At 47.6% G+C, this 25,154-nt stretch overlaps 1 protein-coding gene and 1 long non-coding RNA gene across 6 annotated transcripts in view; one reads left to right on the forward strand and one right to left on the reverse strand.

The window, feature by feature from the left end:
* LOC308595942 overlaps positions 1-21,837 on the forward strand; it is a 132,432-nt gene extending 110,595 nt beyond the window's left edge. The window contains exon 2 of the long non-coding RNA XR_014012241.1: positions 21,677-21,837. This is a non-coding gene — a long non-coding RNA (uncharacterized lncRNA). The remainder of the gene's footprint in view (positions 1-21,676) is intronic.
* On the reverse strand, positions 104-24,952 carry ANKRD16 (ankyrin repeat domain 16). Of its 5 annotated transcripts, none has more exons than XR_014012110.1 (9): positions 24,835-24,947; positions 20,867-21,288; positions 19,457-19,677; positions 16,086-16,128; positions 14,239-14,347; positions 13,402-13,563; positions 6,148-6,226; positions 3,129-3,729; positions 104-748 (listed from the first exon to the last, which is right to left on the reverse strand). XR_014012110.1 is itself a non-coding variant. In XM_081210425.1 (9 exons), exons 3-9 carry the CDS (start codon positions 21,178-21,180, stop codon positions 3,554-3,556), a joined length of 1,104 nt encoding a protein of 367 aa, XP_081066551.1. In that variant the 5' UTR covers positions 21,181-21,182; positions 23,302-23,339; positions 24,835-24,952; the 3' UTR covers positions 3,059-3,553. The 5 variants fall into 5 exon arrangements, 3 of the variants coding, with proteins under 3 accessions (XP_081066551.1, XP_081066550.1, XP_081066549.1); XR_014012111.1 differs by having other exon boundaries at positions 3,105-3,729; XM_081210425.1 differs by lacking the exon at positions 104-748 and adding an exon at positions 23,302-23,339 and having other exon boundaries at positions 3,059-3,729; positions 20,867-21,182; positions 24,835-24,952.
* Between the last annotated feature and the right edge of the window lie 202 nt (positions 24,953-25,154).

Below are 25,154 nucleotides of genomic sequence, written 5' to 3' on the forward strand. Positions count from 1 at the left end.
GCGGCTTCTAACAGAATATTTAAATACAATAATCTATTACAGTGGCACCTCGGGTTAAGTACTTAATTCGTTCCAGAAGTCCGTTCTTAACCTGAAACTGTTCTTAACCTGAAGCACCACTTTAGCTAATGGGGCCTCCTGCTGCTGCCGTGCCTCTGGAGCACGATTTCTGTTCTCATCCTGAAGCAAAGTTCTTAACCTGAGGTACTATTTATGAGTTAGTGGAGTCTGTAACCTGAAGCGTATGTAACCCAAGGTACCACTGTAAACATTAAAAGCTTCCCTAAACAGGGTTGCCTTCAGATGTCTTCTAAAAGTCTGATAGTTGTTTTTCTTTTTGACATCTGGTGGGAGGGCGCCACCACCGAGAAGGCCCTCTGCCTGGTTCCCTGTAGCTTTGCTTCTCACAGGGAGGGAACCGCCAGAAGGCCCTCGGAGCTGGACCTCAGTGTCTGGGCTGAACGATGGGGATGGAGACGCTCCTTCAGGTATACTGGACCCAGGCCGTTTAAGTAAATTGATTCCAGAGCCTGCAGCATGTGTGAGGTGGCCGTTCCACAGCTCTCCAGCATTAACTTAATAATAATACTTTATTATATATACCCCGGCCATCTATGGCTGCTTGCCTGTTTGAGAAAGAATCGTTTGCTCACCTGCTTGCGCCAGTTAATTGTTCAGCACCCAAACGTGCGGTTAGAGTTGATGGTTCACGCAGCAGGACGGAGTGGTCTCCTCACTTAGGACAGGGCTTTGGGGGGAGAATAAAATGAAATTGTCTCGCCATACCGTTATTATATAAAACAGGCAAACCCAACCTTCAGCTCTCCAGATGTTTTGGCCTACAACTCCCATGATCCCTAGCTAACAGGACCAGTGGGTCAGGGATGATGGGAATTGTAGTCCAAAACATCTGGAGGGCCGGAGGTTGGGGATGCCTGATATAAAAGCTGTAGTGTGCCTGGGAATTTTTAGTTCTGGTCACCCTCTGATCTTGGGACAGGGGCATGGCCCAAAATAAATGAATACCGAAATGAGAAAGAGATTGGAGCACCTTCTGTATGCAGAATGTTTAACACTTCTTTAGGGACACGGGTGGCGCTGTGGGTTAGACCACAGAGCCTAGGACTTGCTGATCAGAAGGTCGGTGGCTCGAATTCCCGCGACGGGGTGAGCTCCCGTTGCTCGGTCCCAGCTCCTGCCAACCTAGCAGTTCGAAAGCACGTCAAAGTGCAAGTAGATAAATAGGTAACACTCTGGCGGGAAGGTAAATGGCGTTTCTGTGCACTGCTCTGGTTCGCCAGAAGCGGCTTAGTCATGCTGGCCACATGACCCAGAAGCTGTACCCCGACTCCCTCGGCCAATCAAGCGAGATGAGCCCCGCAACCCCAGAGTTGGCCACGACTGGACCTAATGGGCAGGGGTCCCTTTAACTTTACCTTTAGTTTAGAGGATATGGGCGATTTCTGCGTTGGGGAAAACAAAGACCAAAATAGCTGCAACGCCCGGGCATGAATGGTCTTATTTACTTGAATTCACAGAACTGTAGAATTGGAAGACAACTAGTCCACTCCCAGCAATGCTGGAATCACAGCTAAATAACCTTTTAACATATAGCTATCCAACCTGGGTTTGAAAACGTCCAGCGAAGGAAAGTCCACCACGTTTTCTCGAATTCTATTCCGCTGTCAAACAGCTTTTTAAAAGAGTGTGGATGATACTGAGAAAGATGGGCCAGTAGATACCTTTCCCGCCCCGACCTGGCCACAGTGATCCATGCGACGGTCACCTCCAGGCTTGACTACTGTAATTCGCTCTGCGCGGGGCTGCCCTTGAAACTATCCCACAAACTCCAGCGGGTGCAGAATGCTGCAGCGAGGGTCCTCACAGGGTCCCTGCCATGGGAACATATTCACCCAGTGCTTTACCAGTTGCACTGGCTCCCGGTGGAGTACAGGGTCAGGTTCAAGGTGCTGGTCTTGACCTTTAAAGCCCTTTGTGGCTTAGGGCCCTCGCATCTACGGGACAGTCTCTGCTGATCTGCCCCGCAGAGGAACTTAATGTCCATGAACAACCATAGTTTAGAGGTCCCGGGCCCTAAGGAAGTCATACTATCCTCCACCAGGGCCAGGGCCTTCTCAGTGATGGCTCCGACCTGGTGGAATGCTCTGTCCCATGAGACCAGGGCCCTGCAGGATTTAACCTCCTTTTGCTGGGCCTGTAAGACAGAGCTATTCCGCCTGGCCTTTAATTTGAATTCAGCCAGATCTTTTATTTCCCTTCTCTTCCCTCCCCCTCCCCTTTTATGAAGATCACCCGCTCTGAGATCCCACAGCTAATTCTCCCCTGGTCTCCTTGCTGGCCCAAGTAGAACTATTTCAGCCAGCTAGCCCTGGGGATTATCTAATGCAGTGTTTCCCAACCACTGTTCCGCGGCACACTAGTGTGCCGCGAGATGTTGCCTGGTGTGCCGTGAGATGTTGCCTGGAGGGAGGCGGGCGAGTCGGGCGGCGAGAGGCGGGGCAGCAGCGGCGAGGAGAGGCCGCCCAGCGCGGGGCTCTCGCCGTCTGCCTGCCTGGCTGCCTGCGAGCTCGGCGGGCAGCGCCTCCGTCCGCAGCGCCCGCCTCGTGGCTCTCATTCCCTGCCCCTGCCAAAGCTCACCCAGCCAAGCCGCGCTCTCCTTCCTGCCTCGCTTTGCTGCCTCCTCCCCCCCACCCCCAAAGCTTGGAGGTTCCCCGGCAAGGGGGAGGGAAAAAAATTGAAACTTACACTTTCGTGCGTCCCTCCCGGCGTGACGCTGCGCGCTGACGTCACGGGGCTGTAATGGTGGTGTGCCTCGAGATTTTTTCATCAAACAAGTGTGCCTTTGCCCAAAAAAGGTTGGGAAACACTGATCTAATGCTTATTTCCCCTAAATTGATTTTTGAATTTTATTGTTATTCATGTTTTTATACCGTATTTTATGCTGCTTTTATAATTAAGTGTTTTAAAGCCTTTTAATTTTGTTGTTAGCCGCCCTGAACCCGGTTTTTGAACCGGGAAGGGCGGGGTATAAATAAAAAATGTATTATTATTTATTATTATCAGACGGATTCCGATACACCTACACAAAGGAATGAAAATGTCTCAACCTGCAGCCCAAAGCAACCAAGAATGGGAGCGAGGGATGGAAGGAGGGACTGATTTCTGTTCCGACCTACGTCCATCGCATGTGGCGTTGCTTCTCTTCCACTGCGGTTCAGCTTCCGACAAAAAAAGAGAGCATTATTTTGCTTGCTGTCCAGTGTGGCAGACATTCCACAGCAGTCATTCCAATGCAGAGGAAACACAATGCAAAATGCAGGATAAGTCGTCCATGACATATTGTGGATTAAAAACAACAAATAGCAGCAGGGCTGGTTTTCTTTCTGGACAAACAAGCGACCACTGGCAATTTCTGTCTCTGCGTCGGAATCCTCCAGCATCTACTCCTGGGAGCTTCACTTATCTCGATTCCAAAGCCAAGGAGCCACTGCAGAGAAGGCCCTGCTTGCAGTCCCGGTGAAGGCGACTTCCGTTACTGATGGACAGGGCAGGGCGGCACTGGGATTTTGTCAAAAATTTGGAGGAGGGCTGGCTTCTTTGCAAGCTGCCGTGCGTGCGTTCCGGTACTGTCAGGGGAGTCCCGCAACCCCGCCTGCAGGAGAATTTGCACGCATGTGGCATGCTGGCCTGAGCATGCCAGGTGCAGGGCTGTGGGAAGAGAAGAAGCAGACTTAAGATTGAAAGGGAAGTGTCAGGGAACTGCCATCGGAGCTAGAGGCGGAGGGAAGGCTCCAGAGGGATGCCGGAGAGGGTCCCAGTAGGAAGAGAGGCAGCCCATCTGCTGGGGAAGGAAATCAGCGTAACACCAGTGGAGAAGGAGGGCAAATGGGGGGATCGGAGAGGAGGCTCCAAGACTCCTCGCCGGAGAGCAGCGGAGAGAGTACGGGTACTCCGTTGCCCACGCCCTCCCTGCGCAGAGGACTTCTGCGCAGGGAGAGTAGGAGGAGACTTGGCGTCAAACAACTTTTATGCTGGAAAAGGTTCAAGAAACGCCCACTGACGGATTCTGCCAGCGACTGAGACAGTCACAATGCTGGAGGCTGTTCAGTCAGAAAGGGTTTAACCAGGTAACCTTGCCAGCAGTGGCGGCAACTTACGCACGAGCAACCCCTAAACCCATTACAGGAAGGGTTTGGTGGCCAGCTGCTCATGGCACAGTTTCTTTCTCGCTTAGCTGCCTGCGTTTACAGTTGATTAAGTTTCAGTTGATTAAGCTGCATGAGTGTTCAATGGGAAGCCAGTTAGGTATCGTGGTTATAGCACTGGAGAGACCAGGGTTCGAATCTCCACTCAGCCATGAGAACCACGTACCCTGCCTTGAGCTCCTTGGAAGAAAAGGGTGGGATATAAAATGAAATGAATAAATAAAATAAAGCAGAAATCACCTTCTTGACCACTGGGACCACTATTGGTCTTGCCCGCCCCATCCGCCAGAGCCTGTCTTTAAAGGCAGGGGAAGCCCCTAACTCACGGAGGGTTTGAGACCCAGCGGCTACCTTCACTTGGTGTAGCCAGCCAGTGGAAGCCATTTCCCAGGATTGTGGCTGCTGTCGCATGCTGACAGCTTCATTCATTCACACACACACACACACACACACAATTTTCTGTTTTACAATCTAGAATACTCATTTAAACATCCTTAAAATATCAATGACTTCCCTTCTTCTCTTTCCCATGGTTCATTTTGCATATCATAAATCCCTGCATATTCTGCAGAAACTAAACCAATCAGTCTTCCATTATTACCTCCATCAAAACTTATTTACACTGTTGAATTTATCTTAATGCTGCCAACGTTTTCAAGTGTACACAATTCCCTCCCCCCATATATTCAATAAACATTTTCCAATCTACTCTAAACGTATGTTCTTCTTGTTCTCTTATTCTATATGCTAAGTCTGCAAGCTGCGCATATTGTGTCAGCTTAAGTTGCCATTCTTCTTTAGTTGAGACGTCGCTCGTTTTCCATTTTGGGGCTAACAAAACACGGGCCGCAGTAGTGGTGTACATAAATAACCTTTTTTGATACGGAATTTCCGTCTGAATTATCCCCAACAAAAAATACTCTGGGTTGTTGTTTTTTGGAAAAGTACTTTAAAACATTTTTTTTCAATTCATTATGCATCATTTCCCAATACTCTTTTGCCTTTTTGCAGGTCCACTACATATGAAAGAATGTTCCCGCTACCTCATTGCATCTCCTCATTGCATGTTGACAGCTTCCAGGAGGCGCAGGTGAGAGCTAAGTGCAGGATGGGGACCAAAGGTGGACAAACGACCCCAGAAGGAGCCTGTCATGTCCCCCACCAGAGGTATTGTTGTTGTTGTTTAGTCGTTTAGTCATGTCCGACTCTTCGTGACCCCCTGGACCAGAGCACGCCAGGCACTCCTGTCTTCCACTGCCTCCCGCAGTTTGGTCAAACTCATGCTAGTAGCTTCAAGAACACTGTCCAACCATCTCGTCCTCTGTCGTCCCCTTCTCCTTGTGCCCTCCATCTTTCCCAACATCAGGGTCTTTTCCAGGGAGTCTTTTCTTCTCATCAGGTGGCCAAAGTCTTGGAGCCTCAGCTTCATGATCTGTCCTTCCAGTGAGCACTCGGGGCTGATTTCCTTCAGAATGGATAGGTCTGATCTTCTTGCAGTCCATGGGACTCTCAAGAGTCTCCTCCAGCACCAGAATACAAAAGCATCAATTCTTCGGCGATCAGCCTTCTTTATGGTCCAGCTCTCACTTCCATACATCACTACTGGGAAAACCATAGCTTTTACTATACGGACCTTTGTTGGCAAGGAGATGTCTCTACTTTTTAAGATGCTGTCTTGAATAACTCAGAGAAGCTATGAACTATGCCGAGCAGGGCACCCAAGATGGACAGGTCATAGTGGAGAGTTTTGACCAAACGTAATCCACCTGGAGGAGGAACCGGCAAGCCACTCCAGTATCCCTGCCAAGAAAACTCCATGGACCAGAGGTATTACCCCTCCCCAACACCCCATCCACCCCACTGGAATCCTGTTTGTGCAAATGCCAGAAGTAATCCCAATACAAATGTGAAAGGGTCTTACCGGTACGATTTTTTCCATCCATCGCATTCAGATCAGCGCCAAGCAACAGAAGAGTCTTGATTGTCCCTGCATGTCCTTCCTGCGTTGTTAGAGAAGAGACACAACTTTCACGCTCAGCAAAAAATAAACAAAACCAGAACCTTTCTCTATCTAGGCCAGGGATCTGGGAACCTGTGGCTGTCCTGATATTTATTGGACTCCAGCTTCCATCATCCTTGGCCATTGGCCATACAGGCTGGGGCTGATGGGAGTTGGAGTCCCACAACATCTGGATGATCACAGGTCCCCCTCCCTCCCATTTCATTCCCATTCCCCTTCTGGTTTCAAAGTGGACAATCTGACACAGTGCAGATTAGCAGTGGGCTAGACACAGTGCTTGTACAAAGGTCCAAGTTTCAGCCCCGGACTCAGCTACATTAGTAAAGAAAATGATGATTTGAATGCACTATAAACATGCAGCACCAGATGGCGCCAGAGAGCAGGAAATTTTTATATGTGTTTTTCCACAGGGATTTTTTATTATTATTTTGTTGAAACGATCTAATTTCTGATTTATTTACAGCATTTCCCCCTCCTGTTGGTAGATCGACCCCCTGGCACCTAGAGTTGCTACCTTTGTTCTGGCAAAATACAGGACAGGGCGTGGCGGTCCTTTACATTTATAAAAATATTTTATATATAAAAAACTATATGCTGATATATATATGTGTGTATATATATATATATATATATATATGCAGGTTTTGGTGTCTTCGGGTGTCTTCCCGTGTAAGAGTTGGGGTGTCTAGGCGACGTTTCGACGAGGTCTCACTCGTCATCTTCAGGCTGGTGCTTTCGGCTTCTTGTTACTAGAACAGAGCAGGATCTCAGTGTTTGAGTTCCTATAAATACTGTTGAGGGGGTGTGGTGTATAGCCTCCAACGTTCTGGGCAGAGAGGGAGTTCCCAGGTTAGTGTGCCTTTTCTTCTTTTGTTCCTTAATTACTTGAGGGATATCTTGAGTGATTTCTTGAGTGATATTCTGAGTACCACTTAGGAGGGTCATTAGGTGTGGATTAGTTGCTAAAGCTTTCGTGTCTTGACCTCTTGAGATTGTGAAAAGTTTTTCTGAGAAGATGGCTGTACTGCACTTAGTTGTGCTCTGGCTTGGCTTCGTGTATAGGGGCGAGCTGTGGTTTTGTGCCCTGTGCCAGCCAGATCTGTGTAGGGATTGCAGGGGGGTGCAGCATCCGGAGGTGCCACTATGGTTTGGCTACTGGATGGTGTCTGTACTTTATCTGTGGAGAGGGTCTGGGTTTGGGTCTGGTGTGGTTGATTGGAGATGGCGTTCTGTGTGTCTCTGGTTCTGGTGTCGGTTTTTGTGGGGAGGGCTAATTTCCAGATGTCTGGCAGGCGGGACGTGTCGTCACGCTTGTTCATGTTGTGAGGGTGTTTCTCTATCTCGATGGCTTCCATGATTATTCTCTTGTGGTGATGTTCCATGTTAAAGAGCAATTTGGAATCTGCAAAATTAATTTCGTGTCCTGTTTCTTTCATGTGTTGGTAAAGAGAGGAAGTTTTTTCTTCTTTTTTGACGGCATTCTTGTGTTCTGCGATACGTGCATTTATTCGTCTGTTTGTTTGTCCAATGTACGTGGCTGGGCAGACTTTGCAGGGTATTTCATAGACCCCTTGGTTTTCTAACTGGATTTTATCTTTTGGGTTTCTGAGGATATTGGCTATTTTTTGGTTGGTGCAAAATGCTGTTTTGATATTGTGTTTATGGAGGATTTTGCTAATTTTATCTGTAGTGCCCTTGATATAAGGAAGGAGGGCCATGCCATTGTTTTCTTCTGTGTCTTGGTTTTTGGGGGGTGTTTCTTTTTGGATTAGCTTCGTAACCCTGTTTTGTTGGTATCCGTTGGCGATTAACACATTTGAGAGATTCTGTAACTCAGTTGTCAAGTGGTCCTTGTCAGCCAGGCGTTTGGTTCTGGAGATGAGAGTCTTGGCTACGGAGTTTATTTGTGCAGGGTGGTGGTGTGATTGTGCATGTAAGTAGCGGTTGGTGTGTGTTTTTTTCGGTAGATAGTGTGTCCTAGGGAGCCATCAGGTTTTTTGTAGATTAGGACGTCAAGGAAGGGAAGTTGGTTGTTGGCTTCTATTTCCATAGTGAATTGTATTTTGGGGTGTAGGCTGTTGAGATGTGTGAGGAAGCTATCTAGTTTTTCCTTCCCGTGTGGCCAAATTACAAAGGTGTCGTCAACATATCTGAGCCAAAGTTTGGGTTTGTGTTCTGACTTGTCTAAAGCATTGGTTTCAAAGTGTTCCATGTACAGATTTGCGATGACCGGTGAGAGGGGTGATCCCATAGGTGCTCCTTCTATCTGTTTATATCTTTGTCCATTGTGGATGAAGTACGTGTTGGTTAGGCAGTGGTTGGTCAGGTCCAGGATGTATTCGGGGGGATTGTATTTGTTTTGAATGGCTGTCAAGGCTTCATTAATGGGCACTTGTGTGAAGAGAGATACAACATCGAAGCTCACAAGTAGGTCGTCGGGATGTAGGTTTTGCTTCTTTCTTGTTTCTATGAACTGGAAGGAGTTTGTAACGTGTGAAGCGATAGATTCTGCATAGGGCTGAAGTTGCTTAGCGAGAAATTTAGCGAGATTTTGTAGAGGTGAGCCTATGGAGCTGACTATTGGTCTGAGTGGTGTTCCTTCTTTGTGTATCTTGGGGAGACCGTAGAGTTTGGGGCATCTGGATGATTTTTCTCTGGGGATGATTCTTAGCTGGATTTCTTCACTGATAGGAGAGGCTTTTATTTTGGATTTGGTGGTTTTTTCCAGATAGGTGGTGGGATCTGTTTTTATAGGTTGGTAGGTAGGGTCTTGGAGTAGATTTGATAGTTTTGCTTATATATATATATATACACACACACACACACACACACACACACACACAAACATATATATCACATACATAAACATATATACACACATACACACTCTCACACACACACACACACACACATATATATATGTGTGTGTGTGTATGTGTGTGTGTGTGTGTGTGTGTATATATATATATATATGGGACGCAGGGGGCACTGTGGTCTAAACCACAGAGCCTATGGCTTGCCGATCGCGACGGGGTGAGCTCCCGTTGTTCAGTCCCAGCTCCTGCCAACCTAGCAGTTCGAAAGCACGTCAAAGTTCAAGTAGATAAAAAGTACCGCTCCGGTGGGAAGGTAAATGACATTTCCGTACGCTGCTCTGGTTCGCCAGAAGCGGCTTAGTCATGCTGGCCACATGACCCGGAAGCTGTACGCTGGCTCCCTCGGCCAATAAAGCGAGATGAGCGCTGCAACCCCAGAGTCATTCGTGACTGGACCTAATGGTCAGGGGTCCCTTTACCTTTATATATATATGTGTGTGTGTATAAATATGTATATGTGTATGTGTATATGTATACAGTGGTACCTCAGGTTACATACGCTTCAGGTTACATATGCTTCAGGTTACAGACTCCGCTAACCCAGAAATAGTGCTTCAGGTTAAGAACTCTGCTTCAGGATGAGAACAGAAATCGTGCTCCGGCGGCGCGGTAGCAGCAGGAGGCCCCATTAGTTAAAGTGGTGCTTCAGGTTAAGAACAGTTTCAGGTTAAGTACGGACCTCCGGAACGAATTAAGTACTTAACCCGAGGTACCACTGTATAAGAGTGGTTTACAATAATCACACCTAAAACCATATAATAAAAACAAATTTTTAAAAATCAGAAATTAATTATTATGGGCCGTAAGACTGCAGGAAAGGGCCTGTCTTGTATAAATGGATGGGATATAAGCTACTCTGGGAGCCTTTTTGGCTGAAAGGCCCCTCCAAACACCCTCAATATAATGAACAAAAGGACTGGGAACTCCTCTCCCCCCCCCCTTTGCCACAGACCCTAGAAAGCCACTGCCAGCCAGAGTAGAGAGAATTGTATTTTTATGCTTTGAACCGCCCTGAAATCTATGGATGAAGGGTGATATACCAATAATAATAACTATTATTATTATTATTTATACCCCGCCCACCTGGCTGGGTATCCCCAGCCACTCTGGGCAGCCTCCAACAGAACATTAAAATACAATAACCTATTAAACATTAAAAGCTTCCCTAAACAGGGAATAATAATAATAATAATAATAATAATAATAATAATAATAATAATATCAGACTAGATGGGACCAAGGGTCTGGCTCAGGGACAAGGCAAGCCCAGATGTTCTTCGATGAATTGCACATGTCGGCAATTCAGTTTTAATAGCCCCATTTATCTTCCGCAGGCCATGCGCTGGCAGCTGAAGAGATGCTGAGAGAATTAAGTCTCGTGAAGATAAAAGGCTGGATTCCTAGCTGTAAATCTAATGCACTTCTGCTTAGCAGGCCAGCATCGCTCTTTATAATGGCAGGCTCAGCGGCTGAGCGCTGGGCAGCCAAAAATGGAGCCAGTGATGTACAAGAGGCGGGGAATCAGAACGGGCAGAGAATTTCCTAGTTTTAAAGGAACCAAACAATAGAGCGCTTTTGTGCAGGGAGAGGCGGGCAGCATGGAATAAAGATGGTGTGGAGGAACTTATTATTCTTCTTATGTATCACCGTATTTTTCGCTCTACAAGACGCACCAGACCATAAGACGCACCTAGAAAAAAAATATTCTGAATCTCAGAAGCCAGAACAACAAGAGAGATCGCTGTGCAGAGAAAGCAGCAATCCCTCTCGCTCTCCTGGCTTCTGGGATAGCTGCGCAGCCGGCATTCGCTCCATAAGACGCACACACATTTCCCCTTACTTTTTAGGAGGGAAAAAGTGAGTCTTATAGAGCAAAAAATACGGTAAGTTTGTAGGCCACCCTTCATTTGCAGTTCTCAGCCTAAAAATGCATTATTAAAAACACAAGGTAAAGGTAAAGGGACCCCTGACCATTAGGTCCAGTCGCGGACGACTCTGGGGTTGCGGCACTCATCTCGCTCTATAGGCCGAGGGAGCCGGCGTTTGTCCGCAGACAGCTTCCGGGTCATGTGGCCAGCATGACTAAGCCGCTTCTGGCGAACCAGAGCAGCGCACGGAAACGCCATTTACCTTCCCGCTGGAGTGGTACCTATTTATCTACTTGCACTTTGACGTGCCTTTGAACTGCTAGGTTGGCAGGAGCAGGGACCGAGCAACGGGAGCTCACCCCGTCGCGGGGATTCAAACCGCCGACCTTCTGATCGGCAAGCCCTAGGCTCAGTGGTTTAACCCACAGCGCCACCTACGTCCCTATTGAAAACACAAAGTACATGATTAAAAACAAGAACAGAAAAATACAAACCCTTAGCCCCTCTGCAACCCATTGGCTCTCCAGATGTTGCTAACTACAACTCCCATCATCCCCGCCCATTAACATCTGGAGGGCTCCATCAGTAAAGCATGAGACTCTTGAATCTGAGGGTCGAGGGTTCGAATCTCACGTGGGACAAAAGAGTCCTGCATTGCAGAGAGTGTTGGACTAGATGATGTGTGGCAACTCTACGATTCTATGCCAGTTCCGTGCAACAGCATTGCACAGATGCGGGACAATGTTTAAGAGAAGAAACAAGGACAAGCGGGACATAAAATGGAAGAATGGTATAAAGAGGTGTGGGATATAGCTATGGTGACTGGGGACGGCCGCCGAGACCACATAACACCGGTCTTGAAAGACCTACAGTACGTTTCCGAGCACAATTCAAAGTGTTGGTGCTGACCTTGAAAGCCCTAAACGGCCTCGGTCCAGTATACCTGAAGTAGCGTCTCCACCCCCATCGTTCTGCCCAGACACTGAGGTCCAGCTCCGAGGGCCTTCTGGCAGTTCCCTCCCTGCGAGAAGTGAGGTTACAGGGAACCAGGCAGAGGGCCTTCTCGGTGGTGGCACCCTCCCTGTGGAACGCCCTCCACAACTACCTGACATTTAGAAGACATCTAAGGCAGCCCTGTTTAGGGAAGCTTTTAATGTGTGACATTTTGATGTATTTTTAATCCTTGTTGGAAGCCGCCCAGAGTGGCTGGGGAAACCCAGCCATATGGGCAGGGTACAAATAATAAATTATTATTATTACAGTGGTACCTCGGGTTAAGTACTTAATTCGTTCCGGAGGTCCGTTCTTAACCTGAAACTGTTCTTAACCTGAAGCACCACTTTAGCTAATGAGGCCTCCAGCTGCCACCGCACGATTTTTGTTCTCATCCTGAAGCAAAGTTCTTAACCTGAGGTATTATTTGTGGGTTAGTGGAGTCTGTAACCTGAAGCGTATGTAACCCAAGGTACCACTGTATTAATGATAAATTAACATATGCCATTAAGGTAAGATGGGGAATATGCAGGAAAAATGCTTTTGAGGAGATATGGAGGGTGTTTGTAGAATTTGTACTGTTTTTTTTTTAAAAAAAATTATTAACGATTTCTTAGTATACAAAAATCCGTGCATTGTCTCTTTTAGAATTTGTACTGTTAAAACGGAAAGGGGTCAAACCATCGCAAGAGGTGTTGAAATTTTGGGAGGTTGGATAGTTACAATGGAATGGTCTCAGTGGTGGGGTGCATGTTTTTATTCTTATTTATTTATGATTATTACTTTGTCAAAATAATTTTTAAAAACTTAAAAAAAATAGAAAAGGGAAGCAGAGGAACAAGAAGTCTTGATTTGTTTTTTAAAAAAACACTTTGTGCATCCATGTCTAATTTTGCCCCTTTCTAAAAATTTATTTATTGGTATGTGATTCTCTTTCTGTACATCTACCGAAGAATAAAATAAAGTAGAAGATTGGCAAAATAAATTACTGAACTTTGAAGGGCAAATTATCACAAAAAAAGGCAACCGTTCACTGCATATGCTTAAAGTGTTGCATATAGATTCTTACATTAGTACAACTTTTAAAAGTCACTTGGAATGAGATGAAGAAGGTTTTAAAATTGAATTGTTAAGTATATAAGGTTTCATGGACATGCAGGAACAAGTACATTATAATGGAACCTGGAGGGAAACGTACTCCCAAAAATTATGGTTTAATTTGGTTATGGTTTTTCCCCCCTGTGTTTTTTCTTTTCGTTTTGTCATTTTTGGAAAATCAATAAAATGTTATAAAATAAAAAAAATAAAATGAATAAAATAAACTAGGGAGGGGAGGAGAACCTCTTTTGGGAGAGCAGCCTTCAAAGGCACAGTAGCCGCCCCCTCAGTGAAAACTCCCAAGGAGAAAAGCAAAGGACCTTGGCAGCGTAATGCAAGGCCGTCAGCTGCAGCGAAGTGGCTCTGGAGTTGACGTCGACACCGAGATCTGAAACTAGGAACCGGAGGGCAGGATCCTGCGCTGTGACCGCGGCTTGGTGCAGGGGCTGAGCGCCGAGAGCATCCCGGGCGGTGTAGCAAGCCTAAGGGTGTGAAAAAGACAAAGTCCTGTGTGACAATCCAGCCCATGGGTAGGCAAACTAAGGCCCGGGGGCCGGATCCGGCCCAATCGCCTTCTCAATCCAGCCCGCGGAAGGTCCGGGAATCAGCGTGTTTTTCCATGAGTAGAATGTGTGCTTTTCTTTAAAATGCATCTCTGGGTTATTTGTGGGGAATAGGAATTCGTTCTCCCCCCACCCAAAAATGTATATAGTCCGGCCCCCAACAAGGTCCGAGGGACAGTGAACCGGCCCCCTGCTGAAAAAGTTTGCTGACCCCTGATCCAGCCTAACCATCTGGAGTCACAACCTGCCAGAATCACAGGCCATCTCAGCACCAGATGTTTAAAGCAGGGGTCAGCAAACTTTTTCAGCAGGGGGCCGGTCCACTCTCCCTCAGACCTTGTGGGGGGCCGGACTATATTTTGAAAATAATAATAATAATGAACGAATTCCTATGCCCCACAAATAACCCGGAGGTGCATTTTAAATAAAAGGACACATTCTACTCATGGAAAAACACGCTGATTCCAGGGCCTTCCGCGGGCCGGATTTAGAAGGCGATTGGGCCGGATCCAGCCCCCGGGCCTTAGTTTGCCTACCCAGGGTTTAAAGCATTGCTCTCCTACTTTAAACAGACATAACATCGTTTGCACGTACCTTATGTTTCTCTAGAAGCAGCTGCGCGATGTCAAGGTGCCCATGTTGTATGGCATCCATAAAAGGCGTGACACCACATTTGTCCCTTCTATCGGGCTGGTAGTGGCACCTTAAGATTAAGCACAAAAAGGACAAGTTAGAGCAGTGAAGGCACTGTCCCCTGGAGGGGGCCGTGGGATTGCCTGGGGGTGGCGTCACACACAAAGGAATGTGCAAATGACTATCAGGCTGTGAAAAGATGGACCCGTCTACTGCAATTATTAAGTTTGCAGATGACACCACCGTAATGGGTTTAATAACAGGTGGAGACAAATCAGCGTATAGAGGGGAGGTCCAAAAAATATAAAAGGATATCACATAGAGGAGGGAGAAAGGTTGTTTTCTGCTGCTCCAGAGAAGCGGACACGGAGCAATGGATCCAAACTACAAGAAAGAAGATTCCACCTAAACATTAGGAAGAACTTCCTGACAGTAAGAGCTGTTTGACAGTGGAATTTGCTGCCAAGGAGTGTGGTGGCGTCTCCTACTTTGGAGGTCTTTAAGCAGAGGCTTGACAACCATATGTCAGGAGTGCTCTGATGGTGTTTCCTGCTTGGCAGGGGGTTGGACTCGATGGCCCTTGTGGTCTATTCCAACTCTAGGATTCTATGATTCTATGATGCCTAGGGAACAACTTGCACCTTAATATGAGCAAGACAAAGGAGATGGTGTTGGCCTTTTGGAAGAAGAGAGGAGAACTAGCCCGGCTGTACATCGGTTTTCTGTGTGGAGAGAGTCTCTTCCTTTAAATTCCTAGGAGTTTATCTCAGTGGAGACCTTACTTGGAAAATCAATACAACCCAGGTGGTTAAGAAAGCCCAACAGAGACTTCATCTCCTCAGAGTATTGCAAAAGAACAATGTCAATCAACATTTGATGATCTCCTTCTACCGGTCCACAATAGAAAGTGTCCTTTCCTACTGCATCACGGTGTGGTATGCTGGTTTGACATCAACTGATAGGAAGTGCACAAGATATTATGGGCTGTCCCGCGAATCCGCTGGATGAAATCGCAGAAGAACGTTGACTCAGGAGAGTGAGGAAAATTCTCAGTGATGATTCACACCCTGGCCGGCACTTTCTTGATCTCCTGCCCTCGGGCAGAAGATATATAGAAGCATGATTAGTCGCACCAACAGCGTAAGAACAGCTTCTATCCGTGGGCTGTTAGGCTGCTGAATGAAAAGATAACAACAGGGCAAGTTCCCCGCAAGGCTCCCCACGCTGCGGATAGCAGCCTGCCGCCCAGCGGGCGGGGCACCCTGATGCAGAGCGCCCCCCTCGCCAGGCAGACATCCGCAGCGTGGGAAGCCTTGCAGGTGTTCCCGGCAAGGCTCCCCACGCTGCGGATAGCAGCCTGCCGCCCCGCAGGGGGGGCGCCCTGATGCAGAGTGCCCCTCGCGCCGGGCAGACATCAGCCAGCCCCACAAGCTCGGGGGACAGCAGGGAGGCGCAGCGCCGCCATCCCGCTGTTCCTCGACCTGGTTCGGTTTCCCCGACCTGCTTTTGGGGGGGAAATAAAGGGGGGGAAATTCCTTTATTTCCCCCCCAAAAAACTAGGTGCGTCCTCTGGGACGGAACGTCCTATGGGACGAAAAATACGGTAATACCTCCAATGTATAATAGTACTATTGTGAGAATGAGGTGCGCGATAGAAAGGGGTTAAATATACCAATTGCGGGGGGGGGAGTCGCGACTCGGCAGAGTCAAAGGGAATGTATGGCATTAATATGGTTTGTTGGAAAAGAATATGTTAGGAAAACAATAAAAATTTACTTGAAAAAACGAAAGACAGGCAGTCTGCTTACCTTTCAAGGAGCATTTCCACTACCTCCAGGCGCCCATGCATTGCTGTGTGACAAAAAGGGGATTTATCAAAGTTGGGTTTGACGACAGATACCAGACTTCCCCAACTTGGTGACCTCCAGATGTTTTAGATTACAATTCCCATCATCCTTGGCCTTCCCTTACTATTTCTGGTCACAAAATAAAATCCCCATAGTTGATATCTGGGCTTTTTTCCCAGCCGGAACTTGCCAGAATTCAGTTCCGGCACGTCTCAGGTGGTCGCCTTTGCATAGCTGTCAACTTTTCCCTTTTCTTGCGAGGAATCCCATTCGGAATAAGGGAATTTCCCTTTAAAAAAAGGGAAACGTTGACAGCTATGCGCCTTTGCCATCATAAGAAAACATGGGAGGTGTTCGTGGCGAGTTCTGGCACCTCTTTTTATAGAAAAACAGCACTGGTTGATATTAGTATCTATAGGGGAGCCTTGGTTCTCAAACTTAATCCCTTCGACTCCCCAAACTGCTCAAAAACCAAGGCGCGACTTCCGATTGGCTGCAGGAGTTTCCTGCACTCAAACAGAAGCCGAATTGACATTCGGCTTCCAAAAAACGTTTGAAAACCGAAACACTTACTTCTAGGTTTTTGGCATTTGGGAGCCGATTTGTTTGTCAACTGAGCTGTTCAAGAACCAAGGTTCCACTGTATTTGTCAAGGACCTCTGTATACAGTCAGTTATCTGGAGATAACCTCCCCCCCCAATAAATTTTTATTGTTTTCTTTATACATTTCTTTAAACAATACATTAATCAACATATAAACCTTTTTGCTCTGCTGAGCTTGCGACTTCCCTCCTTCTCTTCAGCTGGTATCCCTTATCAAATCCAGTCGCGTATTCTAACTCTTTACAGTGGTACCTCGGGCTAAGTACTTAATTTGTTCCGGAGGTCCGTACTTAACCTGAAACTGTTCTTAACCTGAAGCACCACTTTAGCTAATGGGGCCTCCTGCTGCTGCCGCACAGCCGGAGCACGATTTCTGTTCTCATCCTGAAGCAAATTTCTTAACCTGAAGCACTATTTCTGGATTAGCGGGGTCTGTAACCTGAAGCGTATGTAACCTGAAGCGTATGTAACCCGAGGTACCACTGTACATCTTAACATCCTCTCGACATTGTAGGAATTACTTCAATCCTGCTAGTGTCTTTAGGTTTTTACAACGATCATTTAAATATACTGTAAATTTATTCCAGTTTTTCTGGAATTTCTGATCGTCCTGATCTCGGATCCTGCAAGTCAGTTTGGCCAACTCAGCAAAATCCATCATCTTTGCCTGCCACTCCGCAATAGTGGGTATTTATTGTGATTTCCATTTTTGGGTCAACAAAGTCCTCGTGGCAGCTGTGGCGTACAGAAATAGTCTTTCATCTATCTTCATAATCTCATTTCCCATCAAGCCTAGCAAAAATGCTTCTGGCTTTTTAGGGAAAGTATATCTGAAAATCTTCTTTAGTTCATTATAGATCGACTCCCAGAATGTCTTTACTTCATCACAAGTCCACCACATATGACAGAATTCTAACTGGAGATAACCTCTGAACTCACCTCCAGCCTCTGATTTTGCCACACACTAGAAGGAAAAGTGAGTGCCAGATGTCAAAATGAGCAGCGTCCACAATACAGTCGTACCTCAGAAGTTGAATACCTTGCCAGTCAAACGTTTTGGTTCCCAAATGCCGCAAAACCGGAAGTGAGTGTTCTTTGGAAACTAAAAGTCCGTCGCGGCTTCCGATTGGCTGCAGGAGCTTCCTTCAGCCAATCGGAAGCCGCGCCTTGGTTCCCGAACATTTTGGAAGTCGAACGGACTTCTAGAATGGATTCCATTCGACTTCCACGGTACGACTGTACAGTGGTACCTTGGCTCTTAAACGCCTTGGTACTCAACAATTTGGAACCCAAACACTGCAGACCCGGAAGTAAGTGTTCCGGTTTGCGGACATTTTTCGGAAGCCAAACATGCTCCATTTTGAGTGTTACGCTGAGGTCCGTCTGTTTTTGCTATTTATTTTCTGTTTTTTGTGGCTTTTTTGTTTAGTTTTTGTGACTGGGTGGAACCCAGTTCAGCTACTGATTGATTATGTGACTGCAGTACATTGTTTATTGCTTTCAGGTTGTGGATCAACGGTCTCATTAGATAGTAAAATTCATGTTAAATTGCTGTTTTAGGGGTTGTTTTTAAAAGTCTGGAACCGATTAATCCATTTTGCATTACTTTCTATGGGAAGCCACGCCTTGGTTCCCGAAGGTTTTGGAAGTCAAATGGACTTCTGGAACGGATTCCGTTCAACTTCCAAGGTACGACTGAATCTTGCAAGTTCTGGGCTTTCTGGGGACTCCAGATGATCCTCTGCCAGACCTCTTTGGAAGAGGAGTCATCCGGTTGGAGCACAACAGACTCAGAGGTCAGCAGTTCCCTATCACAATCTTTTGAAAATGCAACTAGGGAAGACCTAGGGATTTTGCTATCTTTTGACCTCAAATGGTGGGACTAAGGCCCAGTAGACCTGAAGGAGCATCTCCACCCCCATCTTTCTGCCCAGACACTGAGGTCTAGCTCCGAGGGTCTTCTGGTGGTTCCCTCCCTGTGAGAAGCAAAGCTACGGGGAACCAGGCAGGGGGCCTTCTCGGTGGTGGCGCCTGCCCTGCGGAACGCCCTCCCACCAGATATCAAAGAGATAAACAACTACCTGACATTTAGAAGACATCTGAAGGCAGCCCTGTTTAGGGAAGTTTTTAATGTGTGACATCTTAATGTATTTTTAATCTTTGTTGGAGGCTGCCCAGAGTGGCTGGGGAGACCCAGCCAGATGGGCAGGGTACAAATAATTTATTATTGCTGCTGCTGCTGCTGCTGTTGTTGTTGTTGGGATACTGCCAGGGAGATAAAGTCCATCATGGCCCTAAGCCGTCTGCCGGACGATCCATCGATCTCCCGTAGGCACGCAGTATCAGCAATTAGCGACATGAGTTTCTTCTAGAGCTCATGCACACTTTATCAGCAGATAATGCACAGCCAAAAGTTGCACTCAGGAGAGCATTATTTACAAGTTTTTATTCAGCGTTGATCAGAACAAAGAAAGACATGACCGCCTGCGTCAGTGTCTCCAGCACAGAGAGAGAAACGAAAGCAAAAAGCAAACATAAACATCCTGTGAACAGGACATGCGCAGACTCTGACTCACGAAGCTTGCTCCCTTTTAAGGTGGAACGGAAATATTCTAACAATTACTACTACTACTACTACTACTACTACAGTCCCATGGAAATAGACATCCTCCACTTAGGGCCGAGGTGATGTATCATCTGTTTGCCTGCAATCACACACCTTAACTCACCTGCTGTGTGTAGGGGAGTCCTCTTGATTTTGCTTTCCGTGTCCCAAATGGTTGGAGAGACATCCAGGAGGTACCGGATGACCTCAGGATCCCCCTCTCGGCTGGCAATATGGAAACAGCTCCAGCCATCTTTGTTCTTCAATAATGGGTTTGCTCCGTGGTCGATGAGATCCTGAATGACTTCTAGATTCCTTCTGGTACAAGCCATCATAAGGGGAGTCCTAAAAGTCCAGGACAGGGATGGGGGAGACACAATTTATTACCAGAGACAGAAACATTTCCCCAATTCATAGGAGACAGTATCCAATATTCTAGAGCCAGCCTGGAGGCCAGTCTGAAGAAGATTTCAAATCCTGGAGGCGGTTGGAGGATGGATGGTGGCTAATGGATTGAGGTTGAATCCTGACAAGACAGAAGGACTGTTTTAGGGGAACAGGGGGCGGGTGGGTGTGGAGGACCCCCTGGTCCTGAATGGGGCAACTGTGCCCCTGAAGGACCAGGTGCGCAGCCTGGGAGTCATTTTGGACTCACAGCTGTCCATGGAGGCGCAGGTCAATTCTGTGTCCAGGGCAGCTGTTTATCAGCTCCATCTGGTACGCAGGATGAGACCCTCCCTGCCCGCAGACTGTCTCGCCAGAATGGTGCATGCTCTAGTTATCTCCCGCTTGGACTACTGCAATGCACTCTATGTGGGACTACCTTTGAAGGTGACCCGGAAACGACAACTACTCCAGAATGCGGCAGCCAGACTGGTGACTGGGAGCGACCGCCAAGAAATGAAAGACCTACATTGGCTCCCAGTACGTTTCCGAGCACAATTCAAAGTGTTGGTGCTGACCTTTAAAGCCCTAAATGGCCTCGGCCCAGTATACCTGAAGGAGTGTCTCCACCCCCATCATCCTGCCCGGACACTGAGGTCCAGCACCGAGGGCCTTCTGGCGGTTCCCTCACTGCGAGAAGTGAGGTTACAGGGAACCAGGCAGAGGGCCTTCTTGATGGTGGCACCCACCCTGTGGAACGATGTCTGACTCGGTATAAGGCTGCTTCCTAAGTTCCTTCAGTGTTCCTTGCAACTCTGAGAGCCAGTGTGGTGTAGTGGTTAAGAGCGGTGGACTCATAACCTGGGGAACCGGGTTCGCTTCCCCGCTACTCCACATGCAGCTGCTGGGTGACCTTGGGCCAGTCACACTTCCTTGAAGTCTCTCAGCCCCACTCACCTCACAGAGTGTTTGTTGTGGGGGAGGAAGGGAAAGGAGAATGTTAGCTGCTTTGAGACTCCTTCGGGTAGTGATAAAGCGGGATATCAAATCCAAACTCTTCTTCTTCTATGATTTTGTTGCAAATGCTAAATACGACCCAAGTTACAACCAAAGACCCCACCCTCTGCAAAAAAATCTGACAGCAACGTACCAGTCTGCTTTCTTCAAGCAATCGACAGTAGCTCCTCTGTCCAGCAGGTACAAGACGCAGTCCCTGTGACCCATGGAGGCTGCCTCGTGGAGGGGTCGCTTGTAATCGCAATTAAACAATTCAATGTCCATTTCTAAGCTCTCGACTAAGTAAGTCAGGATCTTCAGCTGACCGTGCCGGGCTGCGTAGTGGAGCAGGGTGTCTCCGGACCTCCCAAAATGCCTCTTTTTCGCATCCCAAACTTTTGCAACCTCTTCTTTCAGAAGGACGAGATTCCCTTCCTTCACCAACCTAGGAAGGTTGCCTTCAGCCATTGCTGAAGGTGGATGCAAAAATTACAGCTCCAGGTAAGAATTCGGAGTCAGGAGTGACACGGCAAAGCTTACTCCCTCTAGGTCTCCATGGTGTTTTGGCCCCGTGCCCTAAAAACAGGAAACAAAAGGGGGGGGGGAATCATAAGAGAGGCTCCACCTGTTGAGTCAAGTGTTGATGGCATTTTATCATTGTACTGTGGAGAGTGTATTAACTTATGGTCTGTGTGTGTGGTTTGGGAGCTGCATGGTCAGGGAAAAAACAATGTAAAGACTGCGGAGAGAATAATTGGGTGCACTCTTCCCACCTTGGATTAAATCTATGCTTCCAGGTGCCATAAGAAAGCTGCAGAGATAGCGCAGGATAGTGCGCACCCCGGAAATGATCTCTTTCAGCTCCTGCCTTCTGGAAGAAGGTACAGGATTATAAAGACTAGGACTAGCTGCCTGAGAAACAGTTTCTATCCATATGCGATTTTGGTTTTAAATGCAGTATAAGGTAGTCTCTATGGGAGTATATTGTATTTAATTATGGGGTATCAGAGTTTTTAGGGGGCTAACCAGGTTGGGATAGCAGGCTTGTTGGTTTCTGAATGTCTGATGTAGATTTTTTCAATTTCGTTGTTCTGTATGGGACAATGACAATAAAGATTATCGTATCGTACCTGTTACTTCAGTTGTTGAAAAATAAATAAGTATTTCCCCAATTACCCCCTCCACCCTCAGCCTAGATTCCTCCAAGGTGACAAGGGGTACTGTTTGGATTCTAGGATTTTGGAAGGGCGTTGCAACTCAGCAACAGAGCATGTGCTTTGCAGGATAAAACGTAAAGGGACCCCTGACCGTTAGGTCCAGTCGTGGCCGACTCTGGGGTTGCGGCGCTCATCTCGCTTTATTGGCCGAGGGAGACGGCGTACAGCTTCCGGGTCATGTGGCCAGCATGACTAAGCCGCTTCTGGTGAACCAGAGCAGCGCACGGAAATGCCGTTTACCTTCCCACCAGAGCGGTACCTATTTATCTACTTGCACTTTGATGTGCTTTCGAACTGCTAGGTTGGCAGGAGCAGGGACCGAGCAACGGGAGCTCACCCCGTCGCGGGGATTCGAACCGCTGACCTTCTGATTGGCAAGCCCTAGGCTCTGTGGTTTAACCCACAGCGCTAATTCTAGGTTTGTCCCCCATCCTCCTCCCTGCCGCGTTCTGCAAGAGGGGCCCCCAAGACAGCTCAGTTGGTAGACTCTGAAGCTCAGGGCTGTGGGTTTGAACCCCAATGCTGGGCAAAAAGTTCCTATACTGAAGAGGGTTGGACTAGATGAACCTTGGTGTCCCCTTTCAACTCTCCAATTCTATGAGTCTATGAATACCAAGGCTATGGAAGGATCCAGCCAGAGCCACCCTTTGAGCAGGTTGTATGCAAGGAAGGGGCAGTGGGCTGTGTGCCCTAATATGGCAGCATAGGCTGCATCGGGATAAGGGAGACGACAGGGCTCCTGTACCTTTAATAGCTTACTACCCTCTTTTGTATTTAGCTATTAAAGGTGCAGAAGCCCTCTCTTCTCTTCTGCATCTGGCTACCGTCTGAGTTGCACTTCATATTTCTGTACTGCCATCCGTAACAACTACCTGGCTTTTTAAAGACACTCCTCCATCCCAGAATCCTTCTCAGCCGCTAATAGATTGATTTGATTCAGTATTATTTCTATGCTGCTTTTCAGTCAAACGAATCACAAAGGGGTTTACAAACGCTAAATTATCACATATATCCTTTATTAGGCATAGCAAACCCACATTATCAAACAGACACTGTATACAAATTGTGCAAAATACAAGCTTAACGTAACAAGGTTTGTCCCAGTCGGATCTTTAACTCCAGAGAAAATCAATTTGCATAAATAATACAATACAACCACTAATTCTCTTTATAATGGCCCAGTCTTTCTATATGGACGGCACTCAAAAATTCGGCCACTATTAAAGTCATTTGATCATTACTGTCCGAAAGAAGCGTAGAAATCAGCCAAGTGAGTTGTAAGGCCTCTAATGCTAAATTATAATAACACGATGGCAGAAACAGGCTTATCCAGGGACCGTAAAAAATCAATGACGATCCTGGCAAACGTTACCTGAGTCACAGATTCTTGTGTAGCTAAAACAGCACCACCTGCACACAAGAAAGGACTTATCAGCAGGTTTTGGGGAACCCATAAAGTTTACAAGAAGACTTAGGGGGCTGCCACAAGTGGCAACCCCACAAAACTGCCCAAGGTGCATGCTCAGTGGACACAAAATGCGCATTGACTGTTGGGTGGCAGAAAACAGAAAGGGGTCTCCTGGATGATAAGCGAGAACCCTGAAGAGGAGCAAGGCACAACCTGCCCCATGCTTTTTAACATCTAAATGCAGCCGCTGGGAGAGATCATCAGGGGGTTTGGGCTGGGTGTCCATCAATATGCAGATGATACCCAGCTCTACCTCTCTTTAAATCAGAACCAGTGAACACGGTGAAGGTCCTGTGCGAGTGGCTGGAGGTGGCTGGAGGATGGATGGCGGCTAATGGATTGAGGTTGAATCCTGACAAGACAGAAGTACTGTTTTTGAGGGACAGGAGGCAGGCAGGTGTGGAGGACTCCCTGGTCCTGAATGGGGTAACTGTGCCCCTGAAGGACCAGGTGCGCAGCCTGGGAGTCATTTTGGACTCACAGCTGTCCATGGAGGCGCTGGTCAATTCTGTGTCCAGGGCAGCTGTCTACCAGCTCCATCTGGTACACAGGATGAGACCCTATCTGCCTGTGAACTGTCTCACCCGAGTGGTGCATGCTCTGGTTATCTCCCGCTTGGACTACTGCAATGCGCTCTACGTGGGGCTACCTTCGAAGGTGACTCGGAAACTACAACTAATCCAGAATGCGGCAGCTAGACTGGGGACTGGGTGCGGCCGCTGAGACCACATAACACCGGTCTTGAAAGACCTACGTTGGCTCCCAGTACGTTTCCGAGCACAATTCAAAGAGCTGGTGCTGACTTTGAAAGCCCTAAACGGCCTCGGTCCTGTATACCTAAAGGAGCGTCTCCACCCCCATCATTCTGCCTGGACACTGAGGTCTAGCTCTGAGGGCCTCTGGTGGTTCCCTCCCTGCGAGAAGCCAAGTTACAGGGAACCAGGCAGAGGGCCTTCTCGGTGGTGGCACCCGCCCTGTGGAACGCCCTCCCACCAGATGTCAAAGAGAACAACAACTACCAGACTTTTAGAAGACATCTGAAGGCAGCCCTGTTCAGGGAAGTTTTTAATGTGTGACATTTTAATGTATTTTTCATCTTTGTTGGAAGCCGCCCAGAGTGGCTGGGGAAACTCAGCCAGATGGGTGGGTACAAATAATAAATTACTATTAGTATTACGTTTGTGTTGTCCTCCTGCCAACAGTATTGGGTGTGTGTGTGTGATTTATAGAAGGAAAAGGAGGAGGCGGCGGCGAAGAAGAAGCCCAAAGCACAAACATGCAAGTTAAGGACTAAATTCAGACGATATTCAGAATACAGAAGTGCCAGAAGCGATCCACCCTTGGGAAAAGAAAACACGACATAATATTTCAAAGCGACAAGGTATTAGAAGCCTGCTTGAATACAAACGCCGCCTGCCTGGGGAAAACTCGGCATACCTGCTTCATTTAACTCCAATAAAGCCCATTAATGCGCAAGGGATCCCTACGCGCTTCCACCACTCTTGCCCCGCACATGGAGGACGGCCCACGAGAACCGGAAGTGAATGCTACGCCGACCTCTTGCCTGATGCTATTATCTCTTTGATTGGGAGGAAGGCCGGAAGCAAAGAGGAAGTACGTCAGCAAACTCCGGGCAACGTGTCCGCTCGTGCCCTCCGAGCCCTGGCAACGGCTCGGCCGACCCCGGAAGAGCCCGCGGGCCGGCGAGCTCTATGGCTCGCCTGGAGCGTCAATCAGGGGAGGGCGGGGCCTAGGCG

The sequence above is a fragment of the Podarcis bocagei genome (genome assembly GCF_964188305.1).
Source record: "Podarcis bocagei genome assembly, chromosome: 10".
Taxonomy (NCBI): domain Eukaryota; kingdom Metazoa; phylum Chordata; class Lepidosauria; order Squamata; family Lacertidae; genus Podarcis; species Podarcis bocagei.